The sequence below is a fragment of the Prionailurus bengalensis genome, chromosome C1, assembly GCF_016509475.1.
Source record: "Prionailurus bengalensis isolate Pbe53 chromosome C1, Fcat_Pben_1.1_paternal_pri, whole genome shotgun sequence".
Classification (NCBI taxonomy): domain Eukaryota; kingdom Metazoa; phylum Chordata; class Mammalia; order Carnivora; family Felidae; genus Prionailurus; species Prionailurus bengalensis.
Window position 1 is genome coordinate 7,661,680 of NC_057345.1, and position 27,502 is coordinate 7,689,181.

Here is a 27,502-nt window from a genome sequence, read left to right on the forward strand (position 1 = left end):
TCAGTGACCTGTGTCCCCCAGACCAGCCGGCCCTACCGCACACTAAGGCTGGCTCTGTCCTCCTTTGAGGCCACGTGACCACGAACCCTAAGATGGACCCTGCGGTGCCTCGGGCCGGAAGCTCCCGGCCCCCGATGTCTCCTCCTGGCCCGCTGCTCGCGCTGTCGCCGCGCTGCCCGGCCGTGTGCTCACCTGCCGCCGTGCTCTCGTTGCCCACGGGGGTGCTGGAGCAGCTCCGGTCCATGGTGGGCGACTCAGAGGACACGGCGCCCGGGCTGCAGCCCGTGTAATCCATGTACTCCTCTGTCTCCGTGTCCATCAGGCTCGGGGGGCCCTGAAAGAAGAAGGGGCACCCTGAGGAAGCTGGGCGGGGGCCACGCCGCCCACAGGGGGGGCAGGCAGGCTGGGCACCCCGGGCGCTCACCTGGGAGGGGGGCACGCGATCGAAGTTCTTGCCCAGCATCCTCCGCATGTGCTTCCGGGCGTGGGAGGTCATCTGGTGCTTGAGGAGGAAGGAGAACTGGCAGCCCTCCCGGATGCAGTGGAAGTGGCTGTTCACCTGGTTGTACTTGCAGCCTGCGGACACAGCCCCGCCGGCCGTGAGCTTCCCCCGGCCGGCGCGCACAGCACCCACCGTGCCTCCTGGGCTCAGGGGAGTGTGGCCAACGGGCAGATGGTGTCTGGGGAGGGGACACGTGCCCCGTGGTGGCATTCCTCTGAGGAGGGCTTGTATCCACCCCACCCCCGGGGGAGGAGGTCCTAGGCTCTCCGGCTGGCCAGGGCCTGGGCCCACCCTCTCCTCTGGCCTGGCGTGGGGGCAGGTGACAGTGGCGAGGCTGGGCCCCATCCCCTGCCCCCTCTCGCTGAGAGGTCCCGGGGTTTCTGGGCGAGAGACCCTAATGACCCGTCCACAGGTCGGCCCCCTCCCGGCAAGCCACCTGTCTCCGCATCTCTGGGGAGCCCGGGTGCCTGCCCCCAGACCTGTGTGGACCTCTGCCCCGCCCCCACCCACCTCGGCTTCGCTCTGGGCTGAGAACAAACAGCGGGCAAGACTGCAACAGTGTCAGCAAAGGGCAGGTGAAGGCCTGCCCGTTGCCATGGCGCCGGGGCTGGCCAGGTGTCTTATATCAGCCCCCAGCTTTGTTTGGCCCCAACTCCCACCAAAAACACCCGAAGCTGAGTAAATACCGACAACTACGGAATACCCTGACCCCCGTAAACTGAGCCCAAGGACGGCACAGGCCACCAAATGTTGACATCTGTTGCCATGGTTCCCAACCCTCTCCCAGGCCACGAATTCTTTTTGAATTAATACTTGAAAGAAAGGTTTGTTTCCTGTCTTTTCTGGCAGTCGCTGAGTATCTCACCCTGCGCCTGTGGAAGGGCCAGTCTGCGGCAGCCAACGGCCCCACCTCTGCTCCCCCAAGGCCCTGCTGCTATGACCACCTGAGTCACAACAGGCCTGGCCTGCGGCCCAGCTGTCTGTGCCCGGCCTGCCTAGCTGCCACCTGCCTTCCAGTTTCCAGTTTTTTCCTGGCAGATTCCTACCCCACATCTGCAGGCCTGTGAACGTGTGGCTCCATCCTGGGGCAGGTGGGTAGGGTCTGCCCCCCGCCCAAAGGCATCCTCAGGGCAAGCTGGGGCCAGGGAGCTACTCGGGAGGCCCCGGTCGGGTCCAGGGCTCCGGGCGGCTTCCCTGACGAGGGCCCAGCTCTCAACAGCAGACTCAGCTCCCTGGCATCTGCTTCGAAGTTCAGGGCCATCTGTGGCCTCCTTCCCAGCCCCATGGCCACCTCCTTCTGGGTCACCCCAGGTCACAGATGCTCTGGGCCGATCCACAGTGTACATGCTTGTCCTACCAGACCCCCACCGCCAAGCACGGTGCTGGCCAGAGAAGACACTCAAAACCCTGAGCTCCCACCACCCCCACCACCTCCCGCAACAGCACGGAGCCCTGCACACCGCTCTTCCTCGATAGGTATCTGCTGAATGAGCAAACAAACCAGGGGCCGTTCTGGAAAAGCCCTTGCAGTTAGAGCCATGGAAAGAGATCCCAGAGTGAGGAACATCAGGGGCTCCTATGTTATCCGCACTCCCTCTTGAGAGAACGGGAAAGGGCACCGAGTCCAAGGCCCGACTCTGATGACGAGGCCCCAGGCATTTTCCCCGGATGTAGGCGGAGTGCTCTGAGTCACCCACACCCCTATTCCTGGGCTCTCCGTGTTTTGACAGTTTCCCCTGTTTGATGATGCCTGGCCTGTGACATCAGTGGCATTTTTAACACAACACAGAGTCTGACGTGCAGGGACAAGAGGTGGGTACCGGGAGAGGTGGCCGGGGCCACCAGAGCCACAACCTTGCCACCTGCTGCAAGTCTCTCCCCCCAGCCGCGGCCCTCAGTACCTAGCCTGCCACACTCCTCGCGCTTGGTAAAGTACTTGAATCCGTTGGCTGCCCGCCGCTCGGCTTTCTCGTGCTTCTTTATGTGCCACGGCAACTTGGTGGTGATGTTGGTCACAAAGTAGCAGCCGGTCCGGAGGCAGTGGTAGTGTCCACGCATCCGGAACTCGCAGTGCTGCAGGGAGGGACGGGAGGGTCAGGGCCAGGCTGACCACCTCTCTGAGCTCCCACCGGGCCCACGGCTCTGGGCGTGGCAGGCCCTTTGTTCTTCCGTGCTCAAATCAGAAAACACAACTGGGTGTAGGCCTTTCACGTGTTAAAAAGCGGTATGTCCCTGTTGGAATCTGACCCAAACATCCTACCTGGTAATCGTGCCACCCATTTCTAATTCCACACCCAGAGCAGACATCACTAATCTATCCTAGCACTCCTCTCTGGAGGCTTGGCCTTAGGCAGACGTCACTAATCTGGCCTAGCACTCTTCTCTGGAATGCCCAGCTCTAGGATCAGACTCCTTCTCAAGGCACTCTGCCAAACAGCCCCTACCAGTCTTGGGGTAGGCCTTTATGGTGAACTTGATCTGCCCTTCCTATCTGGGGCACGGACAGTTCAATCTCTAGCTGTCCAATGGGCCTATTTTAAAATTCTAGGCCTCTGGGGAAAGGGAGCATAGTTCCAGGATGGGCAGAATGATGCCAAGTGCACGGAGAGTTGGGATGAAATGACAGACGTCACCAACTGAGCACCAATCTGGACCCCTGCCCAGGGGCCTCCAGGGGCCCAGGGGCAAGACAGTGCCCTTTCCAGAGTCTGGACGAGGCCAATTCAAAACGGGCGTGAGAGGCGTAACGAATCCCTGCCGGGAGGGGGAGCCACCCCCGGGCCCCGGGCCTCCCTGCCCCCCACCCTGGGCCCCAGGCCCCCGCCCGCACCTGTCCCCGGAGCTGACCTGGTTGGGACAGAGACACTGAAGTGAGTAGTACGCAAACTGGTCTCGCACGTTCACCAGGTTGTTGTTGGGGTTGATGTGGTCCAGGCAGTGGGACTCGGCCTTGCCGGAGGTTTTGCAGACGTACTTGCAGTTCCCGAAGAGACAGTGGAAGTGGAACTTGCTGGCGTACTTGCAGTCCGTGGCGAGGCAAGGATCGCTGGAAGGAAACCACAGCCCGGAAGGTCACTGGCGTTCCCGGAGCCCTCCCCGCCGGCATCCCGACATTGGTCGAGTTGGGGTTCTGCCCCCTAATCCCCCGCGGTGCGGCCCAGAGGAATGGCCCCCGGGGCTGCCTTCCTGCTCAACAAGTGGCCTCGGCCAGAGGAGACTACAGATCCCAGCATGCTTTCCTGCCTTCTTTTTGGAGCTCGGCTGGTGCAGAAAGGGTTGCGGTGTGCAGCCTGCCCAGAGCATTGCATGCTGGGACACGTAGTTTCCACGGCCACACCTCAGGATTATAGATAAGGCGGCTGCAACAACCTCTTGGATGTGAAAACGAGAGATGGCGTTGCCAGCCCTGGCAGGGCGCCAGTGAGGGCCTGGCTGGCGTGGCACGGGCACTGCCCTGGGTGTGGCTGACTGACAGGGTGCAGATGGGTGGGCAGCCCTACCCGGAAGCTCTGCCTCCTCGGGGCCCTGGCCAGGGGGAGTGTGCGCCTGGTGTCAGGTCCCGCTGAGGCGCACAGCTGCCGGGGGTCCCCAGGGTCAGCTCGGGGCTCAGGGCTCCCGCCCACTCAGAGAACCTCACCAGCCGGCTGAGTGGTGGGGCTCGGGGGTGGGGGGGTGGGGGGTGCTGGGCTGAGCCCCCATGCCAGCCTGCCCCGTGAGCGGCAGCCCTGCCCCACGGCCTGCCTCCTGGGCTGCAGACAGGTGTGGAGGACGCCACGCCCCGGCCTTCTGCCCTGGCTGGTGCCACAGCTGCCGCCACGGTGGCCCCGGGGTGGGAATCCGACCGCGCTGGGGAGACTAAGAGCGCTGCCGCTGTGGGGAGGCGGAACGAACAAGGGAAGCTCGGGGAGGGACGGAGAGGAACGCAGGTCCCCTTCCATGCCAGAGGCCCAGCCCCAGGTGCCCAGAGAGGGGGGACAGCTGCCACTCAGGCGGTACACGTTCACATCCAATTTATTACTTTTATTGAGAACAGGAAGCCGCACACATAACGATACAGAGTCACCGTTCTCGCCGCAAGGCGCCACCACCATCCAGTGAGGAAGGTCCCTTCCACCCCTGAGAGCTCAGACCACTGTGCGGACGGGTGTGGGCCTGGAGTGGGGGCCTAGCCCCCTCGCCCCCCACCCATGACTTCGCCTGCTCTGCAGAGACTTAGCCATGGGTGCAAGGCCCAGAGTGAGATGCAGCCTGCCTTGCCGGGCGAGGCCCAGCACTCCCGGCCCACCTAAGCTGGTCCTCACAGCGCCAACACTGCCCCTCTGGAACAGCGGCCCCTACCACCACCACCTTCTCCCACCCCGGCTGCCTGCTTGGGGAGCAGGCAGTGAGGCCAGAGCAGCAGCTTCTTTGGCTAGAAGGACAGCGTCCGATGACCGTGTCCCAGAGAGGCTGGGGACAGCCCGGGCTCACTGCAGGGTTAGGAGCAGCACCTCCTCGGCTGCCCTTGCTAGCACCTACTCCCGAGACACGCGGGGGACACGGGACTCCCGGCTCATCGAGGGACTCACTTCTCCTGGAACTGGAGGAATCCGGGTTTGACCTGGGGCTTGGCGTTTTCTAGAGAAGTCGTTGCCAAGGGCGAAGTGGGCAGGTGAGGCACTGACGCTGGAATCTGAGGCATCTGGGGTATGGTGGAAGCCAGCTGCTTCCAGGCGAGCAGCGTGGGGGTGGAGGGCACGGCAGCCGGGCTGGGAGTGGGACCCTCCAGAGAGGCTGTGGTGACAGGAGGCGCTGGAGGGGACGAGGGGGCCAAGGCAGGTTTGGTCTCCGCAGCCGAGGTGGGGAAGGGAGCCTCCGCGTTTCCCTTCACTGCTCCTCCCTCCGTCCGGAAGTGGAAGCTGCAACAGGCAGAAACAGTGGCTCAGTGGGGAGGAAGAGGGCCCTGCGCAGGTAGCCTTTCCCTGGATGTTACCCCATCACGAGCCTAGGGGCCCCGTGTCCCTACATAGTCCCCAGCAGCAGGTGTGGTGCCACCAGGAGGGAAGGACTGAGAACTGCTGTGTCCTCTGGTTCTGAACTTGGGCTCCTGGCTCAGCCCTAGCTATGTCTTCCTGTGACCTTCCTGCTGTGTCTGTCTCTAGCTCCTTCCTACACAGAGCAGGGGACAGGGACAGCAGGGGGCATGAATCTGTGCTTCCAGAATCTGCTCTGAGAATTAAAGGTGGGTCTCGCTCGGCCCTCAAAGATGGCTCTTCTGCAGACTAACGGCTGCCTGAGCAGTGAGCGGAGCCTGAGCTGGGGCCCGGCAGTAGCCAAGGTCTGTGTTAAATGTCTGCAAGTTCTGGGTTCAATTACAAGAGGCGGCTGGCCTGCTGCTTTTCAGCTCAGTGGGTTTACAAATTAATTTCATTATTTTTAGGTCAAAGAAAATCTACAAATGCAATACTGTGGCTTGGAAAAGGCCTTCATCTAAGGTCTCTGCCTGGGTCAGAGTGGGGTCTTTCCAGCTGGCTCTGTAGGGAACATCTGTGGTAGAGCTGCTGGCCACACTGGTGGGGGAGGGGCGTGGGGGGTGGGCAGAAACAGCTGCTCAGGGTCTCTAGGTGGAGCCTGGACAGGCTCAGAGGACCCCGCCAGGCGGCTGAGCAGGTGGAAGGATGGGGAAGCCTGCCTTTTTCAGGCAGTACCTTCTAAGAAACTAGCTCAGCTTCTGAGTTTCGGTGCGAGCAGCACACGGCGCCTGCCTGGAAGGCAGCTAGAGACCCAGGCAGCCCCCAACCCCACGCAGCCTGGAGCCAGGCTGGAATGAAAGGGGCTGGGTTTCCACGCGCCCTGGGGACCCCCACTCACTTGGCATGCTTGATGGCCCCGTCCAGGGTGCTGAAAAGCGCGCCGCACTCCTCCACCACGCAGTGGAAGTGTGCCTTGTGAAGGAAGTCACACTGGGCGTCACAGAAGTCCTTGGTGCCAAACCTGGCCAGAGGAAGCAGCGGTCAGAGGAGACCCTGGGGCACTGGCCACCACGACCGGTGGGCGTGGCCCTTCCTGCTCCTTTGCTCTGCCAGGGAGCCCCTCACCTTCGAAGGTACACCTTCCAGGGCTCGGACAGCTTCTCCTGAACCAACGCCTTCACGGCCTTGCCCAGGAAGGGCGAGGACTCCACGGCGGGGCTGCCCTCCGCTTCTGTCTTGATGTTCAACAGGCTGCCAAGGTTGGGGTTGCCCTGAGACATCTGCAAAGAGAACAGGGCCGGTGCTTGGGACTGGCTGGCCGCCGTGGGAGCAGCAGCGGCTCTGGGCCGCCTGGGCCTCTTGCAACGCACTAGAGCAGTGGAGAGGAGAGGGCGCCTGGCCCTGCACAGCTCTGGCCACAGCCGAGTCCGCTCTGAATGGTGCTGCCCAAGGCAACGTGGAGATGCCACGGCTCCTCCACACAAACCCCGTGGTGCTAAGATCCATCACTCAAGCTAAGGCCGGGACTCTGGGCACACACCAGACCAGCTTTCCCCAGACTTTGTGGCTCCCTGGTTCTTTTCCTGCCAGGTTTTCAAAAGAAGTGCAGGAGGGGGGGGCGGTAACCCCTATGAATTCCTTGAGAACAAGAGAAGGCACACAAAAGAGGAGCAGAGAGGGAGGGAGGGAGGCTCAGGGGGTGAGATCAAGATGGCTCAGGGCTACTGGGCCAGGAGGGGGAGTGGCGAGGGGGAGCCTGTGTGAAAGCTTGACCCACATGGGGTGTGGGGCCCCAACACGAAGGAACGAGGGGGTACAGGGGCCAGTGACACCCTCCCCCACCGCCAAGAAGGGAAAAGTAGAGCAGGAGAGCAAGGAAGGAGAGAGGAAAAGTAGAGGGCGCGGGGCCCTCGGCACAGGGTGGCGGGAGCCTCCTTCCCTGCCAAGGGCCCTGCGGGACCCCCACCCGTGAGGTCCGGCCCAGGCCCAGCTCCCCCAGCAGTCACTTGTGTATGGTAACCAAATTAATCTTGCTGTAGTCAAATTTATCATGTGAAGGGGGGAAATATATTTGAGATGATGTATAATTTACAAAGACCCTGCATTATTTAAAATAAATATTCTGGAGCGACCTCTGTGGAAGGCGTCCGAGACCATTACTCAACCCGAAAAGTGGAAATTGATGCTTTGCTCCCACTTTAGTGCCCCTCCCCCACCCCCTTTTAAACAAACAAAAAAATATATAAAATAAATAAATAAAATTAATAACTGAGAGGGAAAGAAGTTAGAGGGCTCTGGAAAAGCTTTTGGAGCCCTCCATCTGAAGGGAAGAAAAGGGTGTCAGAGGCTGGAATATATTTCTTCAGCCAGTTCATTAAATTAATTTGTAAGCAGTGGCTCTGAAATTATATCCGATGAAAAATGGCCTCAAAATTTAAATGGTACAAACTCATCTTATTAGAGGCAAAACATTAAAAAACAAACACCTCCCCCCCACCCCCCAGCATAGCTTTAATTTCTCTGGGTGGGGGAGCGGGAGGCGTGTGATGGATGGTCCTTACCTTATTCATAAGCGAGGATAAAAGAGACGAGTTTGCCGGGACTGCATGGCCATTTGATTCATTACTGGAACACACAAACCAAGGGGCCTTAGCTCAGACGTACGTGGGACTGAGCCCAGACACTCACCCTTCCCTGCCCATCCCGAAGGCCCCGGCCCCGCCTGCTACATCTGCCTGGGCTGGAGGAGGACCCCCGCCGGGAGGGCTTGGCCCCTGGCCTCGGTGGGGTCTGGCTCCAAGGGCGCTGTCCCCAAGAGCCTCCTGCAGTGGGGCAGAGCTGGTGGGGTGGGGGCCTGGCCTCGCCTCACCTGGGCTCCTTCACAGTCAGGTCTAAACTGCGGTCCTGGGAGACCTCGTGGGGAACCGGGGTGCCAGCGCTCTCACCGGGCTCCTGCTTCACCGGGGCCGGGGGGAACCTGGCAGGGGTGGCCTGCTGCCCGTTTCCTACAGGGGAGGGGAGGGAAGATGGTGTTAGAGGGGCTGAGGGCTTCCTATGGACACAGACCGGAACCCCCCACCGCCGGAAGGGAGGGCAGTGGGCTGGGTGGGCCGGGGGCCCCAGGGGAACCCTGGCTGCTGGTCAGCGATTCTCCCCACTGACATGATCGCTTGTGACGCTTACCCCTGTGTGGCAATTCTTCAAGTGATAATTATTGCAAAATTATGTCAAAGTTGTCCCAGCTCAGGGCCTCCTGGAGGAGAAGGGCGGGAGGCTGGGGAGGGGGCTGGCACGGGGGTGGGGGCCCTTCATTTTCTCCACCGACTGTCACAGTCAATTTGTGGGGCTGCCGCTTAGGCTTTTATTAAAGACTCTGTTAATGCTGAGGGAAAGTGGCAGATCTAGACTGGGAGCTGCGCCCCTCCGCAGGTCCCCGGCCCGCTGTTGCCGGGGCGACGGCCCTGCCTTCCACTGAGCATGCCTAGGAGGGGCATCTGCTGTGTCAGGGCGATGGGAGCTGACAGCCAATCAGAGCAGTTCAAACTATGTGACCTCGCCCGTCAAGCTGTCCAGGGCAGGGATGTGAGGCCCACTGTGGCCGGGCTGGGCTGGACCAGGGTCTGGGTGGGAGCTGGCGGGGTGTAGCCATTGGGGGAAAGTCTGGAGCTCGGTAGGCAGATGATTTGGGAGGCCAAGCAGAGCAGGGGCAAAAGAAGTTGCTGACAGGAACATGTCCACCGAGCCCTTCTCCACAATCCCCAAGTGGCTGAAATATTAATCTGCCCCAAGGCGCTGCAGCTGACAGAAAGCTGCTTCACAGACAGCAAGTGGCATTTGATTAAAAAATAAAGGAAAACGCCCCCCCCCCCCTTCCCTTGACCTTTCTTTTGGGGGAAGGAGATTTTTCTAATGAAAAAGAAAGAATTTGACAGTCTGGCCCCTGAGCTCAGTGTGGTCCTAAAGTGGGGCCCACCTCGGCCCACAGGCGTCTGGCCAGAGGCACAAGGCCCCTGGGCATCCTGCCGTCCCTCTCACACCTGGGAACGGAAGGTGGGTCACTCCACGCTTCCAGCTGATGGGAACGTCCCACTCGGCACAGGATAGTAGCTCCCCGAAGTCACTTGCCCAAGGTCCCCTGGGAAATGGCCCGGCCCCCTTGCCAAGCACTGGCAGGCCCTCTAGGAGACCTGGGCAGACCCCTGGGCTAGGCCGCAGGGACCTTCCGTCCTGTCTGGTCTTGAGACGGTTTCACAGCAGAGTAGGGCACGCGGGTTCAGGAGCCGGACCGCTGAGGTCCAAGTCTGGACTTCGCCGCCTCCTGGCTGCGTGCCCGGGATCAGGCTACCCCCACTGCCCCATCAGTACCACCAGGCAGGACTCTGCTTCCCTGCCGTGTCTCCAGCACCGGTAAGGCACGTAGCCCTCAGTAAGCACAGCGGTTGCTGAATGAGTGGCTGAAGTGACAGCTGACTGTTCTCAGCTAAGTACCGAGAAGGGGGAGAACAGGGAGAGGAGCCAGGTAAACAGAAAGCCAAAGAATTCCAGAGATCAGAGAAAACATTTAAAAAGAGTAGAAAACTTGAGAAGGAGAACGGCTCCCCGTGGTAAGCCAGAGGGAGGCCAGAGGTGGGACTCGGGAGGTCTGGCTGCCTTGTCCAACATGGCAGCCGCTGGCCAGGTGTGACTAAGTTAAAGGGATTCCAACCAAAATCCGGTTCCTTGGTCACAGAGCCAAGTTCAGGCACTCAACAGTCACAGGTGACTAGTGGCTGCCATACCAGACAGCACAGGACAGAACATTTCCGTTCTGGCAGAAAGTTCTACCAGACGGCACTGACGGAGAGGGAGACACTGGAAGGTTATCCTCGGCCTCGAGGGGCCAGCCGGGTGTAAATCCCAAGCATCCCTGAAGTGCGGCCACCTGCTGCTTGGCTGGACCCATGCCCCTCCAGGTGACACGGGGGGCCCTAGGGAGGCGCAGGGATCTGGGACTCCTCTCATCAGCGGCTGGACTTGCGATGAGGGAGGGTGACAACTGGGGGGTGCGGAGTGGTAAGGACCAGCTGCCCCGGGGACACGCAGGCTCCCAGTGAGGCCAGGCCTACGGCCCCCACTTCACAGATGAGAGAACAGAGCTGCCTCGGGTGGGGTGGGCAGGCCGGAACAAGGGGGCCCCAATAGCAAACAAACAGGACGGAGGCAGAGACCAGGCAAAGATGGGGGCCGGGGGCGTGGGGGACGTGGGTGCAGGAGTAGGAAGACGCCTCTCCAACACCCCCCGACTCTGCTCTGCGATCTGAGGCGGCGGGCTCCCGGGGTCCGTAAGCCACTCGTTTCCTGGGCAGTGCCCGGCCTGCTCACCTGGGTCAAAGGTGGCAGAGGGCTTGAGGGCAGCCGCGGCCAGCCTGGCCATCATGGGTGAGATGAGGCCCTTGCTCGCCGAGATCCTCTCCATGATGGAGGCGGGGGGCACCGGGACAGAGGTGGCGGCGGCCGGGGCAGAGTCACCGGCTCCCGAGGCGGCCAGGGCGGGTGTGTCGGCTGCCGCCGAGGCCACTGCCCCGGACGACATGGCACCCAGGAGGCCGGGGGCCCCCGCGGGCAAGGAGGCGCTGCCCCGGCTCGGAAGGATAGGGAAGTAGGGGGCGGCGGTGGGCAGGCCCGAGTTGGAGAGGGCCAGCGCCAGCGGGATGGAAGCGGGCAGGCCCTGGGACAGCAGCCCGGAGATCTTGCTGTTGGGCGGCTTGGCGGCGCCGGGCGTGGCCTCGGCGGCGGCGGCGGCGGCGGCGGCGGCGGCCAGGGAGGCGGAGGACTGCTGGCTGGTCGGGGAGGCGCTCAGGCTGGAGTTCTTGCTGCTCAAGGCCGAGAAGTCGACCAGGTCGTCGTTGCTCGACTCCTCGTGCTCCGTGTCCTTGGCGCCCAGCAGCGAGGACGGCAGCCCCAGCGCGCCCGAGGAGCGGACGTGCCTGCGCTCGTGCTTGCGCTTGTGCGAGGTCATCTGGCTGGTGGACGTGAAGGTGAAGCCGCAGCCGGCGCGGATGCAGTGGAAGTGGTTGGTGGCCTTGCTGTACACGCAGCCCTCGTACCTGCACTCCTCGTACTTGTAGAACTTCTTGAAGCCGTCCTTGGCATACGCGTCGTCCTTGATGTGGTAGCTCTTGTGCTTCTCGATGTCACACTTGTTCTTGAAGGTGAACGTGCAGCCGGGGCGCCTGGACGGGACACGGCAGGGGCTGTCGCGGGGCCTCGGGGAGGAGGGGGCGCCCGGAGGTGGTCCTGCCCGGCTCCCGCCTCGGCCCCGGGGGGAGACCCGGAGAACCCCCGGGCAGCCCCCCTACCCCTGTGCCTGTGGCCTCCGGGAGGCGGGACCCCGAGCCCCGCGCGGGCCCCCTTCCCCGCCTCCCCTCCCTCCCCCAGGCCAAGCAGCCGCCCTGGTGGGCTCCCCGTTCACCTGCAGTGGAAATGCGTGGTCTTCTGCCCGTAGAACTGGCAGTCGGCCGTGCCGCAGTCCTCGGTGGCTCGGAAGCGCTGGAAGCCATCGTTGATGAGCTGGGTGTTCTTCTTGTGGAAGTTCTCGTGGGTCATCACATCTGACGTGCTCGTATACACCTTGTTACAGCCCACCTGCAGGGGCAGAATGGCCGTCAGGGGGACCGAGGCCAGGCACCCCCGGGCCAAGGTCAGAGCCGCGGTTCTGCTGGCCACAGACCCCCCTGCTCAGGGGAGCTTCGGCCCCTGTAAACATCCAGCTGGGCTGTGGAGAGCCTGTGAAGATCCCCCCGGGCCCCCCTGCAGGCCTGGGCTGTGCTGAGGGCTGGGCTGTCTGCACGGACTCCGGGCACCTCCCGGCACAGCCAGGTGTGGGAGTCCCGTTCCGCCGAGGGGCGTTTGGGGTCCTAATCCGTGGCTCTGTCTCAAAAGCCCCTGGCAGTGGGCAGGGCTGGGCCTGGGGGCCCGGCAGTCACCTTCGGCCCAGGGACTCGTTCAGTGGACACTTCCTGGCACAGGGCCCTCCCCACCCCACCCTAGCTGGGCCAAGGCAGGCAGCGTTGCCATATTGAGTAAAAACCCGTGGAATCTGAGCACTCTTGAAGGCTGGGCCGTGCCAGTGTCTGCACCATCTCAGGGCCCGGAGAGAGAGCCCCCCTCTCCTCCTGGCCCAGGTTGTTCCACGGAGCCCATAACAACCCCTGACAAATGCCGGGGGAGGCGCAGCGGCTGCTATTTGCAACCCCGAGTCGCTCCCCCTGGACCTGACACCTTGAAAAAGCCCAGACTCGGCGTGGCATTAAAGCAGAGAATTAAACAAAAACCTCCTCAGGAACCATTTGCAACGCTCCCCTTGGTGTTAAAGCCTGAGAAATGCTGGTCTGTATAAACAGCTCCCTGAATTTCACCCGCACCAAGTATGGCCATGGGGACGGCCCCGCCCTGGCCCTGCCAGACACCGCCCGGGCCCGCGCCCCCAGGACTCCCTGCACTCGCCCGCTGCCCCCCGCAGCCCCCCCGCTGCCCCCGAGCCAGGCCCCGGCCCCTGGGTGGCCCTGCCCCTGGCACCTGCATGCAGTGGTAGTGGGTGCTCTTCCCGTTGAGGTGGCAGCCGTGGTAATAGACGCTGCAGTCGTCCAGCGGGCTGAAGCGCATGAAGCCATGCTGCAGAGAGTTGTCGCGTTTCTTGTGCATGTTGTAGTGCCGGATCACATCCTGCTTGCTCGTGAACCTCTGCAGGAGAGCACGAGTTGGCGGGGGGCCTGGGCCAGCCCCTCGCCCAGAGCACTGCCCCCCCCCCCCCCCCGCCCACTTGGCTCTCCCTGGACATAATCCTGCCTGGGGTTGAGGCAGCCGGGTGGCGCCCAGGCCAGCACAGGGGACCACAGACAGAGCAATTCTAAGTCCCAGAGCCACAGGGCCTTCTGTGACCTCCCGCCGGGCTCCCAGCGCTCACGCCCAGGAGCAGAGGAGATGAATCTGGCCAGGCCCTTAAGGCAGCGGCTCTGACAGGGGACAGCTCATTTTGCCCGGTGTCACCTATGGGCTGTGCCGCCAGCTTGGGCTCCCTGATGAGCAAGAGGGGACAGCCCTGGGCACACTGGCTGCGTTTCCCTCTTGTTCACCTGCTCTGCATTTATCACAGGTGGCTTTGACCATAAGTGACGATCTCTCTGCCCCTCAGCGTTATCATCTACTAGCCGGGGCAGGAGGACGCCGAGAAGAGTCAGACAAGGTGCCGAGGCCCTGGGGCGGGGGTGGGGGGTGGGGGGTGGGGCTCCCAGGGCAGGGAGCTTGAATGATCATCCCAGGGAAGCAGGTGGCTCCAGACCCTATCAAATGCCTGTTAGGCTAATAGTTTTCTGGGTTCTCTGTCTGCGTGAGTTAAGCTCAGGCGGCCTCGGCAGAACTGAACACCCCCGTCCCACTTCCGAGAGGCTCCCCCACCGATGGGCCAGCCTGCAGGGGCGGGGCTGGTGCCCATAAGGCCCTACCTGGTAGTTGCACTCCGGGTCAAGGCAGTGGTAGTGCTCACGGTACTGGTAGGCGCAGTGGATATGGCCACAGTGCTGACTGCCGGAGAACCTGCAGAGAGCAAGGGTGGGCTCAGCCCTCTCTGGGCAGCAGCCCCAGGGACGACTCTTCCCTCCCTTCCCAGGGAGGACTCTGCTGCCAGAGCAGCAGAGAAAATATGTGCCCATACCCTGGGGAAGCGCTGCTGGGGTTCAGGGGCCCTGAGCCCTTTGTAGGGGTATGGGGGGCAGAGGTGGCCTGTGGGGGTGAAGTGGCAGAGGCCAGGGTGAGTGATCAGGCCTGTTGGGAATCCTAGGACCACTGAACTGCAGACCTGTCCTGCCTGCCTCGGGAATGAGGACGCAGTGAGGCACACAGGCCTGGCACCAAGGTGGGGAGGAAGAAGCTGGGGCGGGACAGACGGCAGAGCAGAGACAGGGAGGAGGCCTGGGATGGGATGGGATGAGGCGGTGAGGGCAGGAGCCCCCAGGGTGACTGCCTTTCCTGCAGGTGCCGCCCGCCGGCCCCGCACCCAGAGTGAAGCCAGGTGCTGGAGACACTGGCTGGGCCAGCCCAGGGCCCCGCTGCTGAGAGGTGTTAAAGCCTCTCTCTGTCCTGGGCTTTCCTGACACTTGAAACAGCCCAGGGTTATGAATTTTTAAAGCACAGCATCTGTTCGGCTTCCTGCGGCAGGGAGTGAGCTCTCCAGCCAAGTCCGCAGTCGGGAGCCCCATGCTGCCCGGCCACTGCCCGCCTCCCAGAAACCCCGACCTTCTCCAGGCCCCAGTGCCACTGGGCTGTGGTTCTCAGGCTCGGCGATGGCCACCCTGGGGAGGCGGCTCTGGGGAGAGCCTGCCAGGACAACTGGGGAGGAGGCTGGCCTCAGACTGTGGGACATGCGCGCATACACACACACACACACACACACACACACACACACACAGAGAGACAGAGACAGAGACAGAGACAGAGGGAGAGACCCCTTTGTAAAGGGAGAACCACTTGCAAATAAATATTTAAGCTGAAGCTGCCAAAAAGGCCATCTGCTGAGGCACTAATAATAATGATAATAATAATAATAATAAAGAGATTGGAACAAAGCTGAAAAGACAGAGAGGGACAGGAAGAACCTAGAAGATCAGCAGAAAGACACAGGCTAGGGCACAGCTCCCTCCTTGGGCTGCCCCATCGGGTGTTGGCAGCAAGGGGCCGGATTTGGGGGCCTCCATCGAGGCGAAGGTTCTTTACCCACCCATCGTGTGGCCTTAAAAGTGTAAGAGGCCAGGTCTGCGGTCAGGAGGTAAGGGTCAAGACCCGGCCCAGGGAGCACACTGAGGCCATGTCAGGGAGGATAATTGCGCACACCTCCTCTCATCCCCAGCGGCTCCACATTGGCCTGAATCCCACCCCAGACTCTGTGTGAGCCGTGGCAGGAGCTCGGTGCTCACCTGTGGCCAGGCCCCGCCATCAGGCCCCTTTGGGCACCCTGGCCCTGCCTAGGGTACAAGCTGCTTCAGGGCGTGTGGCCCAGGTCACATCAAGGGGCAGGGGCTGAGATGGGACGCAGTCCCTCCGGGGAATTTGAGGGCATGGGCGCATAGAGGTAGGGAAGCAGTAGGCACTTGGGCACTAGCGGTCAGATGGGCCTGTGGTCCCAGGGTCCCCAGGCATTCCTGGCCCCATCCCACCACCTCTCCAGGGCAGTCTCCTCCCCAGGGGCCTACCTGGCAATATATTTCTGGTAAATGTTTACATCTTCGGTGACAGCTGGTTTATCTGTGGGCAATCCGTTCCTGGCGAGAGACACACAGGGCACAGCCGATTAGCCGACAGGGGTAACTTCACACCCCAGAAGTGTCTAGGGGGCAGCTCCCTGTCCTGGGGCCCTGGCCCTTCCCTCTCTTGCTCTGTTGTGCTCTGAGGCCCTCAAGGTGGGACTGGAAAGCCCTTTGGCGGAACCTTGGCACAGGTTCAATTAGCCCAACTCCGGCAAGGGCCGGGCCATGCCAAGCTGGCACGGGCCTAGCTAGGAAGCCTTGGAAGCTGGGGCCTGGCTCCCGTTGCATACCGGGAGTCAGCAGGATGCTGGGAAGACCACTGGGGAAGGGGCAAGAGAAGGTGGGGTCATTTGATCAGAAAAGCCCCCCTCCCAGGCCAGTGGGCAGCTCCCTAGATCTGCTCCAGGTTTTTGGCTCTGCCTCAAGGGTGAAGGGAGTGTGGGAACCCCACATAATTGATCCACAGATAATTTGACCGTTGCCTGGGGGTTAGCGATGAGTGTGCCCCCAGACTCCTGCCTTCTCTTGCTGCCTTCCCCACGGCCCAGGCCCTGAACCTGGGAGCCACGGTGACCAGCTTGGAGCCCAGAGCCCTAACCCCAGACTAGGGCTTTCCCAGCCAACCCCAAGGCTGCATTTGAGGCACAGAAAGCCTGTCACTGGCAAATGGGGGTTACAGCAGTCCCTGGTACGCGTGTTAGCAGATGAGTACATGCACGGGAATACCTGACGTGTGACGCGCGTATGCGCACTGCAAGATGTGTCGCGTGCTGGGCGTGGGTGGTTACGCAGGCCGTGTGTGTGTGTGTGTGTGTGTGTGTGTGTACGTGTGTGCACACGCAGGCATGCGCATGTGCAGAAGCATGTGAAAGCCAGTGCGTGTATTAAGCTGGCCGCATGGTGGACGTGTACAAGTACAAGTGGACGCGTCCACGAGCGTGGGCTTCAGGGGCAGAGAAGTGGCTACTCTAGTCCCGAGTTCAGGATGGGCGTCCTTACTTGACAGTGGAGACGGTCCCCGTGGTGATGGAGTCTGTTTTGGAGAAGGTCGACTTCAGGTACTCGGGAGTGTTGAAGGGCAGGGAGGCAGATGGCTCGGGCCCTGGCCCAGGGGCGCTGGGAGCACTGGGCACGCTGGGGAGGGGTGCGGGAGCCAGGCTGGGGGTGGGCGGAACCTTGGCGGGGCCCGGCTTCTGGATGGCCCGGACGTCGTACTTGGAGGGGCGCCCCACCTTGCCCGTCTTGAAGGCAATGGCCCCGCCCATGTCGGGGCTGCCCTCCCCGGGTTTGAAGAGGTGCAGGTACTTGACGTTCTCCAGGTCGTACTTGGATGGCTTCTTGTAGGTGCTCCCGTTCTGGGGCCGCAGGTTCTCGCCCGTCTTCAGTTTCTGGATGAAGAAGTCATACTTGGAGGTGCGGGCCACCAGGCCCTGCATGGGAACGCTGCTGTGTGAAGGCAGGGGCAGGATGGTGGCCTTGGTCTCCAGGTGCGCCGTGCTGCTGGGCAGCCGCAGGCCGGGCAGGGGCCCCACCACGTCCTTGCCCGCCCGCTCCTCGGCTTTGGTGCTGTGGGCCGGCCAGGAGAGCTGCTCGCCGGCCTTGAGCTTGCGGATGTACTCCTCGTACTTGGAGAAGCGCGCCCGCTTGCTGAGGGCATCCTCGGAGGCGGGCAGCATGGAGGAGGTGGCCACCTCGGGGGTGGAGCCTGCGTGCAGCTTCTCGAAGCTGATCTTCCTGGCCAGCTCGTCCCTCGTGTTCTGGTCATCGTAGCCAAACATGCCGAGGAACTCGGTCATAGTGGAAGCCGCGTAGTCCCGGAGTGAGGAGGCCTCTCCTGCAGCAGTGGGGAGAGGCCGGTCACCTCTGGGAGGGAGCAGGGTAGCCAAGGGACAGGGGGCACCCCCTCCCCGTGAGCCCCCACCCACAGAGGGAGGAGGCTGGCATGGGGAGGGGGCGGAGCACGACATGATCTATGGACATTTGGCTCACTTGTTAGGTTTTACGACTCTTAAATTAATTTGTTTAAAAAAAAAGTAATTAATACCGGGGTAAAATAAAACGAGTTCATCAATGCCAGGAAAATCAATTTCCTAAATGTTCTGGCCGATGGCTTTTCAGTACATTAAACAAAGTTTCATAAATGTCTCCTCTCTCTCGCCTTGGCCTAATATGAAAGAGAAGTCACTTTACTGGAAGTAAGGCCAGATCCCAACCTGCCTCCCAAGGGTGGGGTGACACGGGGGCTGGGGACAGGTAAGGATGTGGGCCGGCAACTGGGCAGTCAGGAGGGACCCCAGGGGCTGAGGGTTGGGGGTGGGCCTGGCTGAGCCTGTCTGGAGGACTCTCCCTGACCCCCACAAGCAGACACACAGGCCCTCATCCCTGGGAGGTAGAGGGCTTACCCCAGGCCTCACCAGGAGCTGGCCCCCCCGGCTCCACCGGCCCCCCACATACTGAGGGCCCCAGACCACAAGGCTGAGGGGGCAGGGGCCTTGCCAAAGCATTTGTTCGGACTCACTCGAGGCCCCTTGCCCCAGCCAAGAATTATGACGTGAGGAGTCCTACGAACCTCCCCCTCATCCTCGTGCCCACTCATAAAGGTGGCCACCCTGAGGAGAGTCTGCCTAGGAGGCTGGCCCTACTGGCCCCAGGCAGGGGACCGAGGACAGCCTGTGTACAGGCTCTACCTGTGTCCACTCTGGGGCACACAGAGATCCCGGAGCGGCCTCCCCACAGGGACGTGAGCAAACACATACACACACGCATACACGCACATCCCCTAGCTACCTTCCCAGCCCCACAAACACACACACGTGGACATGAACCACCCAAACCCTACACCCATCTCCCCAGGATGAGCCTCAGGATGGCGGAGGCAAGATGATCCCATCCTGCCTGGGGTTCTTCTCTGGAGCCCCACGTCCTTGCACACATGACCTTCGCCACAGCAGATGTGTGACCCCCCCAGCACACACAGGCTTACTCATTCTCGTGCAGAACGCTCACGAAACACCTACTATGGGCTCCGGCCTGGATCAGGGGTGGGCGCACATAGGAGGGTGAGACCCACATGGGCCCCAGGGACACATGTGTTTTCTCCATTCCTGTCTGAGCCAGCAAAGTCGGGCACGTTCACTCAGAGCAGCAGGGCCCCAGGCTGGGAGTCCTAACAGCACAGCCAGGGGGAAGGCATGGCTGAAGAAGGGGTGGGAGGCCCAGGACCCCAGCAGGGTGGCAGATGAGGGTCGCCTCCCAACCCTCATTGCAACCTATCGGGTCTGTGTAGGAAGAGGACAGTCACAGGTGGCACCTGGAACCCCAGGTGGGCAGAGTGACCCCGGGAGCCAACAGATGGCTGTTCCCTGGGACGGGGTGGCCGGTGGGCCACTGTCCTGACCTCAAGCTACATGGGGTTGGGGGCCCAGCCTGGGAGGAGGGGGCTCTGGCTGCTAGATTCAGTGGCTCAGGGACCAGGGAAAGGGGCTAAAAATAGCAGGAGGCAGCTGAGCCCTCACTATATATGGCAGAGAGACAGAAGGCTTTGAAGGGCAGGCAGCTTAGAGGAGGGAGGGGGCTGGGTGGGGGTCTGAGGCAGCCCAGAGGCCTGCATTCCTGAGCCCCCAGGCCCAGAGAAGGTGGTCTGAGCCTGGCGGTGGCTAGGGCTCCAGCTGGTTTCCTCTGGTGCCCAGGGCTGAGCAGGCTGCCCCAGGTGTCAGACGGGGCGATGCCCAGGTCACGAGGCCACTGGCAGTCCCGGTCCTGCCTCCTACTGTCCCAGCTCTCCATTTGGGGTGAGAGAAGGCAGGGGTCAGGGCAGGGCTGGGCCTGGGGGGTGGGGCGGGTCCCTGATGGGACAGCGGCCCTTGTCCCCGTCCCTCCCTCTCCTCTGGCTCAGCACAATCACCTTGTGTCTGGGAACGGCAAGGGCTTTTCCTATCAGAGGAAACTGAAGGTCACACTTTTCCTCATTGATCTTGCAATGTTTGTTAATTACTCTGTCACTGATGTGGCGAAGGATAATTAAACAGCTCTGTTTATATCTTATATGCATAATTATGTGGCTGCGCAGGGCTCCCCGCGCAGGGAGGAGATGCGCCCCTCGCTGCAGGGGGAAGGGGATAGGGGAGCAGGCAGGGGAGGCTCGGGGCACCGGGCACAGGCCTGAGAAGGAGGCTAGGAGCTGGGGAAAAGGCCCCGCACCCAGGGTTCCATCCTAGCCACGGTGACCCCCTTCCACCCAAAACCGCAGGCCCTCCCTCCCTGGAGTGTGAGAAGCTCGGGGCTGCTGTGAGTCATAAGGACAAGGAGACAGCAGAAAAGCCAGGCCTCAGCCACCTCGTGGGAAAGAGGTCAGCCAGAGGAGCGCGTCCGGGGCAGGTGGCTGTAACGGGATCTGCGGGCCGGGCTGAGCCATCCTGAGGCCCCGTGCCTCGCCCCTGAGAGGTCCTGCCTAGCAGAGCCGGTGTCCCTGGGAAGGAGGATTCCGGGAAGGGGCAGGGGAGGAGGCTGCCAGAACAGGTCTATCCCGGAGCTCTGCTCCTATGGCTCTAGGGCTGACCCTGCAGGCTCCTGTGATGCAGGGGTGGAGACACAGTCCCACGGTCTGTCGTGGGGCCCCCGTCCGCACAGCCATCCCTCACCTCCTCAGGCCCCCCATGCTCGCAGCCGCCCCCAGCCCGGCTCACACCTGGAGCGCTTCCCTCCCGCCCTGGGCAAGTCTTCCCTGTTCGCGCCAGTACCTCGGCCCCAGGCCTCGCGGGGCTGGATGAGGTGCCGGGACACGGAGCACGAGTGGGGGAAGCGGGCAGGCTCTGCGGACCCCCTACTCCTTCCCTGCTGCCCGCCCCCCCACGGGCTATGCCATCTGTCCGTGCGGCTGTCTGTCCGGGGCTTCAGGCACCTACCCGAAGCCTGCTTGGTACTGGGGCCGCTGTCGTCCTTGGAGGCCGCCCCGTCAGACTCCTTCTCCTCCGCGACGCCGCCGCCATCCCTGGGGGGCTCTTCGCCGTGGTCCTCCTCGTCGCTGCAGCCCTGGGGCTGCACCATGTAGACGCCCTCGGGCGGCAGTTCCAGGCCCTCGCGGCCGATCCGCCCCAGGCTGGGCGCGGGCGCGGGCTCCTCGCTGTACTCGCCGTTGACCCACTTCTCGATCACCGCCCGCCTCTTGTCTTCCTCGCTGCGGACGCCCCGGGCCACGCCGGCCTCTCGGCACGGCGGCCGCAGCGGGCTGCCCTCGGGCTGGGGGCCCGCCTCTGCCCCCTTCTCCACCACCACCTGGCGGCTCAGCTTGGCGCAGATGGCGTTGAGCTTCAGGCCGCCTTTGCGCTTGGCCGCCATCGCGGGCTTGCCTGCGGGCGGGTCGGTGCACCGGGTGCCTTCAGCTGCAGGGGTGGAGGGAGAGGTCAGAGGGTGCAGCCACCACCTTGGCGGCCCCCCCGCCGCCCCCACTAGGCCCTACGTTTTCCGGATCCCACCTTCCTCACCGCTGCCCCTGGCTGGGGGCAGCGGTGGGGGAGGGGGGAGGATGTCTGCGCCCCTCACCAGACTGTGAGCTCCAGCGGCCCAGCTCGCCCAGCGCCCCATCCCTAGAGCCTGGCACCGAGGCCGGCGTGCACTGGGTGGTTCGGGACGGTTTGGAAATGAACAGATGAACGAACGAATGAACGAACGACTCCTCGAACACGAGGGGCAGGCTTCTCAGCACCTGGTTCCCGGAAGCGTTCCCTACACTTGCTTGGCCCTAAATTCCTCTTCTGAGAGGCGGGCACTCAAGGCGGGCGCTCAAGGCGGGCGCTCAAGGCGGGCACACACTGAGGCCCGCCGTGGTCTGCCCCATGGGGAGGAGACCACCCAGAGCCAGGGACCGGCCCGAGCCAACCTCTTGCCCTACTGTCCCGGCCACTGGAGGCTGGGACCCTTCCCCCTCTGAGTGTCTCGTCCCTGGCAGCCCCCCTGCCAGACTTGGTCCCTGGACCCCACCAGACTCCTACTTCTGCTCACTGGAGAGCTGTGGCATCTCTTCCTGTTCTCCCGGCCGCCGAGGGCCCTCTGAAGGCCTCCGCTTTTCCTCGCTCTCCTTGCTTTCACAGACCCTCTTTTGTCTTCTCTGGCCATTTCCTTTCCTCAAGCCTCAATCAGGGCCACTCAAGGGCAGAAATGCTCACAGTGTTTCCAAGAACCGCTCATCCTTGTCCGAGGATCCCACTCTGCCCTCTCTGCCACAGCCACAGCTCCTTCCCTCGGAGGCCTGGCTGACTCCAGAAAGCCCACTTCCCAGCCCCGAGAAGCCACAGCTGGAACAGGCTGGGCTTTCTCAGACCCCCAACGGAAGGCCCAGAAGCTGCAGCTGCTGCTCCTGAACGACACGGCACCCGACAGAAACTCTTTAATGCGGCTGCCGGGGTCTCGCCACCTCCCTCACGGCTGCTGAGCGGGGGCGCCCAGGGGTCCAGGCTCGGGAGCACACGGCGGGTCCGCTCACCACACAGCCTGGGACCTGCCACCAAGGCCAAGGGTGGACACACATACACATTTTGTGTCTATGTCTGCCTGTCCTCCACCTTTCCATCTGTCCGTTTAGTTGGCTCCTATCGTGTGCCAGACCCTGCGGTGGGGATGGCAGACGGCCTCAGCCGATTTGAGCACAGGGGGCCCCGCTGGAGCCTCTCAGTGGCAGGACTCCCTCGTGTGTCCCCCAGCAGAGGAATGGGTGTGTCTGAGTCTCCACCCACATTGGTCAAAAAGCCAAGTGAGGGCAGGGGCTCGGCTTCCAGGGCCGTGGGCAGAAGGGGCTTCCCTAGAATAGATCAACACCCTGCGGGCCCCCACACACGAAAGCCCACCAACAGGCATGCTCACACAGGACGGCCACCCCTGCCTGCCTGGGGACCCTGTCCCGCAAGGAGACTTGGCTCGTACAGACGGGTGGTTGTACAATGCCCAGCGGCCCCAGACCTGCCTCGAAACCAGCTGCCAGTGTGTATGGCCTCACCTGGCCCAGGGACCCACCGGCCCCAGCCCAGTCCAGCCAGCCGACTGCCCCAGAAGGGTCTGCTTGGCTCACACCAGTCGGCCCAGTCTTGGGGCCCTGGCTCTGCCGGGCCCCACCCCTGCCCAGGCCATGGGCCTACTCTGCCCAAGTTCATCCGTATCTCCAAGTCTGTGCCGCCCACACCCAGGTCTCCAAGTGCTGACGTGGGTTCTCCAAAGTTCAATGATGGTTCCCCTAGTCACAGCATCCCACCCAACCTCTGGGCCAGCTGCCAGGCTGCACGACACCAGGCTTGCTCCAGCAGACCTACAGGGAGCAGGCCTCACCTGGCCCCCTTGGTCCCCTGCCCTGGTGGGGACGGGAAGGGGAGAGTGGGGGAGCCTGCTCTATTTTTACCAGGAGGTAAGCAGCCAAGTGTGTAAGGGAGACAGCAAATGGATCTATAAATATTTATCCCAAGGAAGAGGGAAGCAGAAACTCCCAGGGCTGCACTTGCTGCTGGTGACACCCCCTCCCTGGGCTCCCACCCATCCTGGAGCCTCGAGGCACTTGGGCCCACCCAGGCCAGCCCACCCCCTCCTGCTCTCCGGCGTGTGCCCGGCTCGGTCCCTCCTGGGCCCCCACCAGCTGTGATGCAGCTGTGCACCCAGGGCCCACCCCCCGCCCACAGGCCCCTCTGCTCCGCCTACACCCCCCACACCTGCCCTCCAGCTGCCGCTCTGCCCCAGCCCACCTGCCTTCCAGATGTTGCCCTCCCTCTGACTCTACTGCCGATCCCAGGGGTAGAGGTGGAGAAGGCGTGTGGACCTGGGGTGCAGGGCAGGAGGCAGAGGCTAGGGCAGCGGGTGGGGAGTATGAAGGAGCCAAGGTCCGAGCTGCTCGCCCATCCGCCTTCCGGCCCACTCCGTGGGGTCCTCCTCCCCTCCCCCTCCATCAGGGCGCTGGGACATACAGACTACCCCCCTCGTGGTCTGACCCCAGGCTCCTGTCCATGTAAACATTCCCCCGACTTTCTTCCCTAAAATATAAACGCCGTGGCCGGGCCTCAATGGGAGGAAGCCATCCGTCCCCGGCCCTGTCACTGCCCCTTTCATCTCCTTCCCGCCACCAGCCTGCCCGCTGCTCTATTTACACTGGACACTTCCTCTGGGAACAATACTGCCCAGGAGGCAGGCTTGGGCCAGGGGGTGGGAAGGCGAGGGGAGTCCTGCACTGCTTACCCAGGGCCGGGCTCCAGAAAGGAGGCAAGGGGCGGGGCAGCGGAGGGGAGCCCCAGTCAGGCTGGGGGAAACAGGGGAAACTGAGGAAAGGAGCGACGGGTGCCCGCACGTGCGCAGCCGGCCCAAGGGCTCTCCTAGCTTCTAGTCTCTGGCCCCGGCGCCTCCGCATCAGTGGGGCGAGCCCCAGGAGGTGGCACAGCACGAGGGCATAGCCTGGCTCTCCCGCTTGTTGGTGAAAGGGCCCCAGGCAGGCTCCCGCCCTGGGAAAGGGCCACAGGACTGTAAGGTGAGAGGGTTCTGGCAAGCAAGGACCTGGAAGAAGGCAGCTGAGCCCTGAGAGGGACAAGCAAGCAGGTGTGGCGCACCTCTAGGCACAAGATCCCAAGACCAGGAAACTTCACCGGGGCCAGAAGAAAGAGGGGACGCCAGAGAGGCTGGGGGGCTGGGCTGGGCTGGGGGCAGGCTGTCCACTCAGCAACAAACGACCCCTTCCCAGGTCTTCCGACCTCCTCTCCCAGGGCTCCAAACTCAACCAGCCCCCTGCAAGCAGTTCTCCTGTGTAAGCTGAACAGATCCTGCTCAGGGTGGAGGAAAGGAGGGGCAAAAACCAGACCATGCACATCTCCAGGTACGGTCTCCTGATGCCTCGTGATGACCCCGTGAAGCAGGCACTGTCATCATCCCATTTGATAGAAGAGGCAGCTGATCCTGGAGCCGTGAAGACACCCAGAGCCCAGGCTCACAAGGGGCCCGGGCTCTGCCAGGAGCTGGGCAGCCACCGTGTCCCCAGTTGAGGCTTCTGGGTGGGCCCTAGGAAGTCCCAGGCCTCTCTTCCCATCTCCTCCTCACTCCCTCTCCTGGTTCCCATAACACGGAGCCCCCTAAAGTGTTAACTGCGATGGGTAAAATGGTGCAGCAGATTGCTACAATAAATAATTTACTGATATTTATAAATATTCAAATCAGCCAGCTTCAGAAATCAAATGAAGGGAGGGCCTCGGGAGAAGGGCCCGTTATGGCAGGAACCTCATCACTCCCTCCAAAGGCTGGGGAAGGCCAGGGCTCCTGCCAGTTACGGGGGAGACAGGGGGGCTCCTACCACTGCACCTGGGCCCCCTGTCCCTGATCTCTGGGGATGAAGGGGTTGGGGGTGGCTGGAATGGCTCCACCTCCTTGCCAGGTTGAGGCCAGACCCTCCCCTGCCCCGGGCAGCCTGTGTCAAGGGGTCGAGAGGCTCCAGTGCCCAGTGCCCACTGCCTGGGGCTCGAAGTTGCTTGTTCTGCCCTGGGTGGGGGGGGCAGTCCCTGGGGGCTGGGCAGGCCTGGCAGCAGCCCCCCCCCCCCACTTGTGAGTAATGTGTTTCGGGGCCGGGCGGCCTGTCAGCTACCAGGCTCCGGGTGCTTTATGGGCTCTGCCTGGTGGCTCTGAACTCCCTGGTAGGAAATAAAGTTCTCCCTGTGCGTCCCTTCTAAACATTTCACTCAGTGGAAACGGTGTTTAAGAAAAATGAGGACATATTTCTTCCTAAGGATGCAGTGTCCCCTTTGGGCAGCCTAATGCCCGCTGTATATCAGGAGGTGGGGAGGCAGGGGCTAGGCACCGGTCCCCTGGGGTAGGGATGCTCCGGGGCCCCCCTGCCTGCTGCCGGGCAGCTCAGGGGCCACAGACACTGCCAGGCCACTGGTGGCCGCCCTGTGGCACGGCCCAGAGTGACAGGGCGGCTGGCACCCTCTGAACACCTCCCCTGTACCAGAGACCGTGCTGAACACTTCCTGACGTCAACTTCAGTGACCGCCCCCCCCCCAACATCTCCATGAGGCTGTTGACCTGTCCCCATTTCCAGATGAGGAAGCAGAGAGAGCCTGGTGAGATTGCTAACTGCCCACGGTCACTCAGTGTCAGTGCTGGAATCGGACTCCCATGGGGCTCGGACGCCCAAGGCCACGGTCTAACACCCCACACGCCCCCCTCCCCGCTCCCCAGCCTCCCAATTGGGGGGGGTGGCAATGTCGGAGCTTCCACGCTGCCATCCCTAAGAACTTGAACTTGACAGGCCCCAGTTTTCAAGTGATGCGTCTATGTTCATTCAAGACACCCTCTGAGCTCCTTCTAACAGGACAGGCCCCGGGCTCAATCCTGAGGACAGCATGAGAGCAAGACAGACTGTCCTGGTTCCTGCCACCACGGGCAGCTCAATTGAGACAAGGGGACAGATGTTCGAGCCGCCATAAGCGCAATCACTGCGGTGAAAAGTCCAGGTGCCACAGGAACAGCGAGTCTGGGAAGCAAGGAAGGGTCCCTAGAGACACGTGCTCCCCCCCCAAGCTCCCCGACCATCCTTCCCACCTCTCTCCTCACCTCCCCCACCAGCCAATTTCTGTGTTAACTCCCCTATCTCCTCCAGCTGTGACCCCCTACCCCAGCCAAGACCTGTCCCATAGGAAAAGGTGTCCTCCTCTCTTGGGCCTGAGCCCTCCCCTCCCAGCTCAGAACAGAAGGGCCGCCCAGCTCGTGCAGGTAGGAGAGCGGTCACTGCTCCCCGGGACTCTCAGCCAGGCCCCCTGGTCCCCAACAGCCCTAAGACGGGAAGTGGGGGGGCCAGGCTGCTGGGCCCTACTTGCCCCCCTTTGTTTATTTATTTATTATGATTTTTTAGTCCAGTTAAAAGGTTTACTATCCAGACGCGTCTAAGTGGCCTCACTTAGCGTAAGTAACTCTATAAATCAGGGGAACTGTTAACATCCACCGCACAGGCTGGCTATCAATCTCCCCCAGGTCACAGCCAAACAGGAAGGGGAGAAAAAAAGAGTTACCACCCAGGGGAGATTTAAAACACACACATACGGCACACACACAGACCGTGCACGCGCGCGCACACTCGGGCGTCTCCGTGTTTGTACAATCATATTATAATTCACACGTGCACATGCAGAACGGCCCGGAAACTGGCAACGCCGAGCGTGGTCACGGTAACACAGCACCAGCAGGGTTCCCGCGGCCGAAAGGGAGTCGGAGCTTGAGGGAGGGGAGCCTCCAAAGGGCCCCCAGGGCCGGGCTCTCGTGCCTGAGCTGCCCTGGCCAGCCAAGTGGCTCTCGAGGGCTGTGGAGCGTCTCTGCTTGGTCCCCTCCCCTCTCTGTGGCCCCTGCCACTGCAAACCCAAAGGGCCGAGCTTTCCCCTTTTGTGTGCCCAAGGTGAGCCCTCGGCAGGGAGGTGGAGCCAGAGGAAAGAGGCAGGGAGGCTGTGGGCTGCAGGCCCCCACAGTGGGGCATGCTGCGGTCCCTAGGTATTCACCAGCCGTGCCCGAGGCCGGGCACACCCCAGACGCAACACGCGGCTCAAGAAGGGTAGCCCCGTCCAAAGGAGCGGCCGGCTGCCTCGGAGGGTGCTGAGGCTAGCTGGGCGTCCAGAGCCGCTCTTCTGCAGGAACACCCCACCTTTTGACCGGAGTACGTGCGGCCGGGCGCACAGAGCTCGGACACAGGCTCCCACCCCATCCCCGGAGAGGGCCCCAGGCCTGGAAGGACCCACCAGCTGGGCCACACCAGGCACCCGAGT

General features: G+C 62.5%; 1 protein-coding gene across 4 annotated transcripts in view; it reads right to left on the reverse strand.

Annotated features, from left to right (window-relative positions):
• Nucleotides 1-27,502, reverse strand: part of CASZ1 (castor zinc finger 1) — a 148,195-nt gene that overhangs the window by 4,583 nt on the left and 116,110 nt on the right. For all 4 annotated transcript variants that reach the window (XM_043578558.1, XM_043578559.1, XM_043578557.1 and 1 more), the window contains 16 exons: nucleotides 20,639-21,115; nucleotides 16,734-17,568; nucleotides 15,681-15,749; nucleotides 13,938-14,028; nucleotides 13,012-13,176; nucleotides 11,906-12,078; nucleotides 10,816-11,666; nucleotides 8,324-8,459; nucleotides 8,016-8,079; nucleotides 6,580-6,734; nucleotides 6,353-6,475; nucleotides 5,071-5,400; nucleotides 3,350-3,548; nucleotides 2,404-2,575; nucleotides 425-576; nucleotides 193-334 (listed from right to left, as the gene is read on the reverse strand). In XM_043578558.1, the coding sequence (XP_043434493.1) occupies nucleotides 193-334; nucleotides 425-576; nucleotides 2,404-2,575; nucleotides 3,350-3,548; nucleotides 5,071-5,400; nucleotides 6,353-6,475; nucleotides 6,580-6,734; nucleotides 8,016-8,079; nucleotides 8,324-8,459; nucleotides 10,816-11,666; nucleotides 11,906-12,078; nucleotides 13,012-13,176; nucleotides 13,938-14,028; nucleotides 15,681-15,749; nucleotides 16,734-17,568; nucleotides 20,639-21,115 (4,134 nt within the window). The remainder of the gene's footprint in view (nucleotides 1-192; nucleotides 335-424; nucleotides 577-2,403; nucleotides 2,576-3,349; nucleotides 3,549-5,070; nucleotides 5,401-6,352; nucleotides 6,476-6,579; nucleotides 6,735-8,015; nucleotides 8,080-8,323; nucleotides 8,460-10,815; nucleotides 11,667-11,905; nucleotides 12,079-13,011; nucleotides 13,177-13,937; nucleotides 14,029-15,680; nucleotides 15,750-16,733; nucleotides 17,569-20,638; nucleotides 21,116-27,502) is intronic.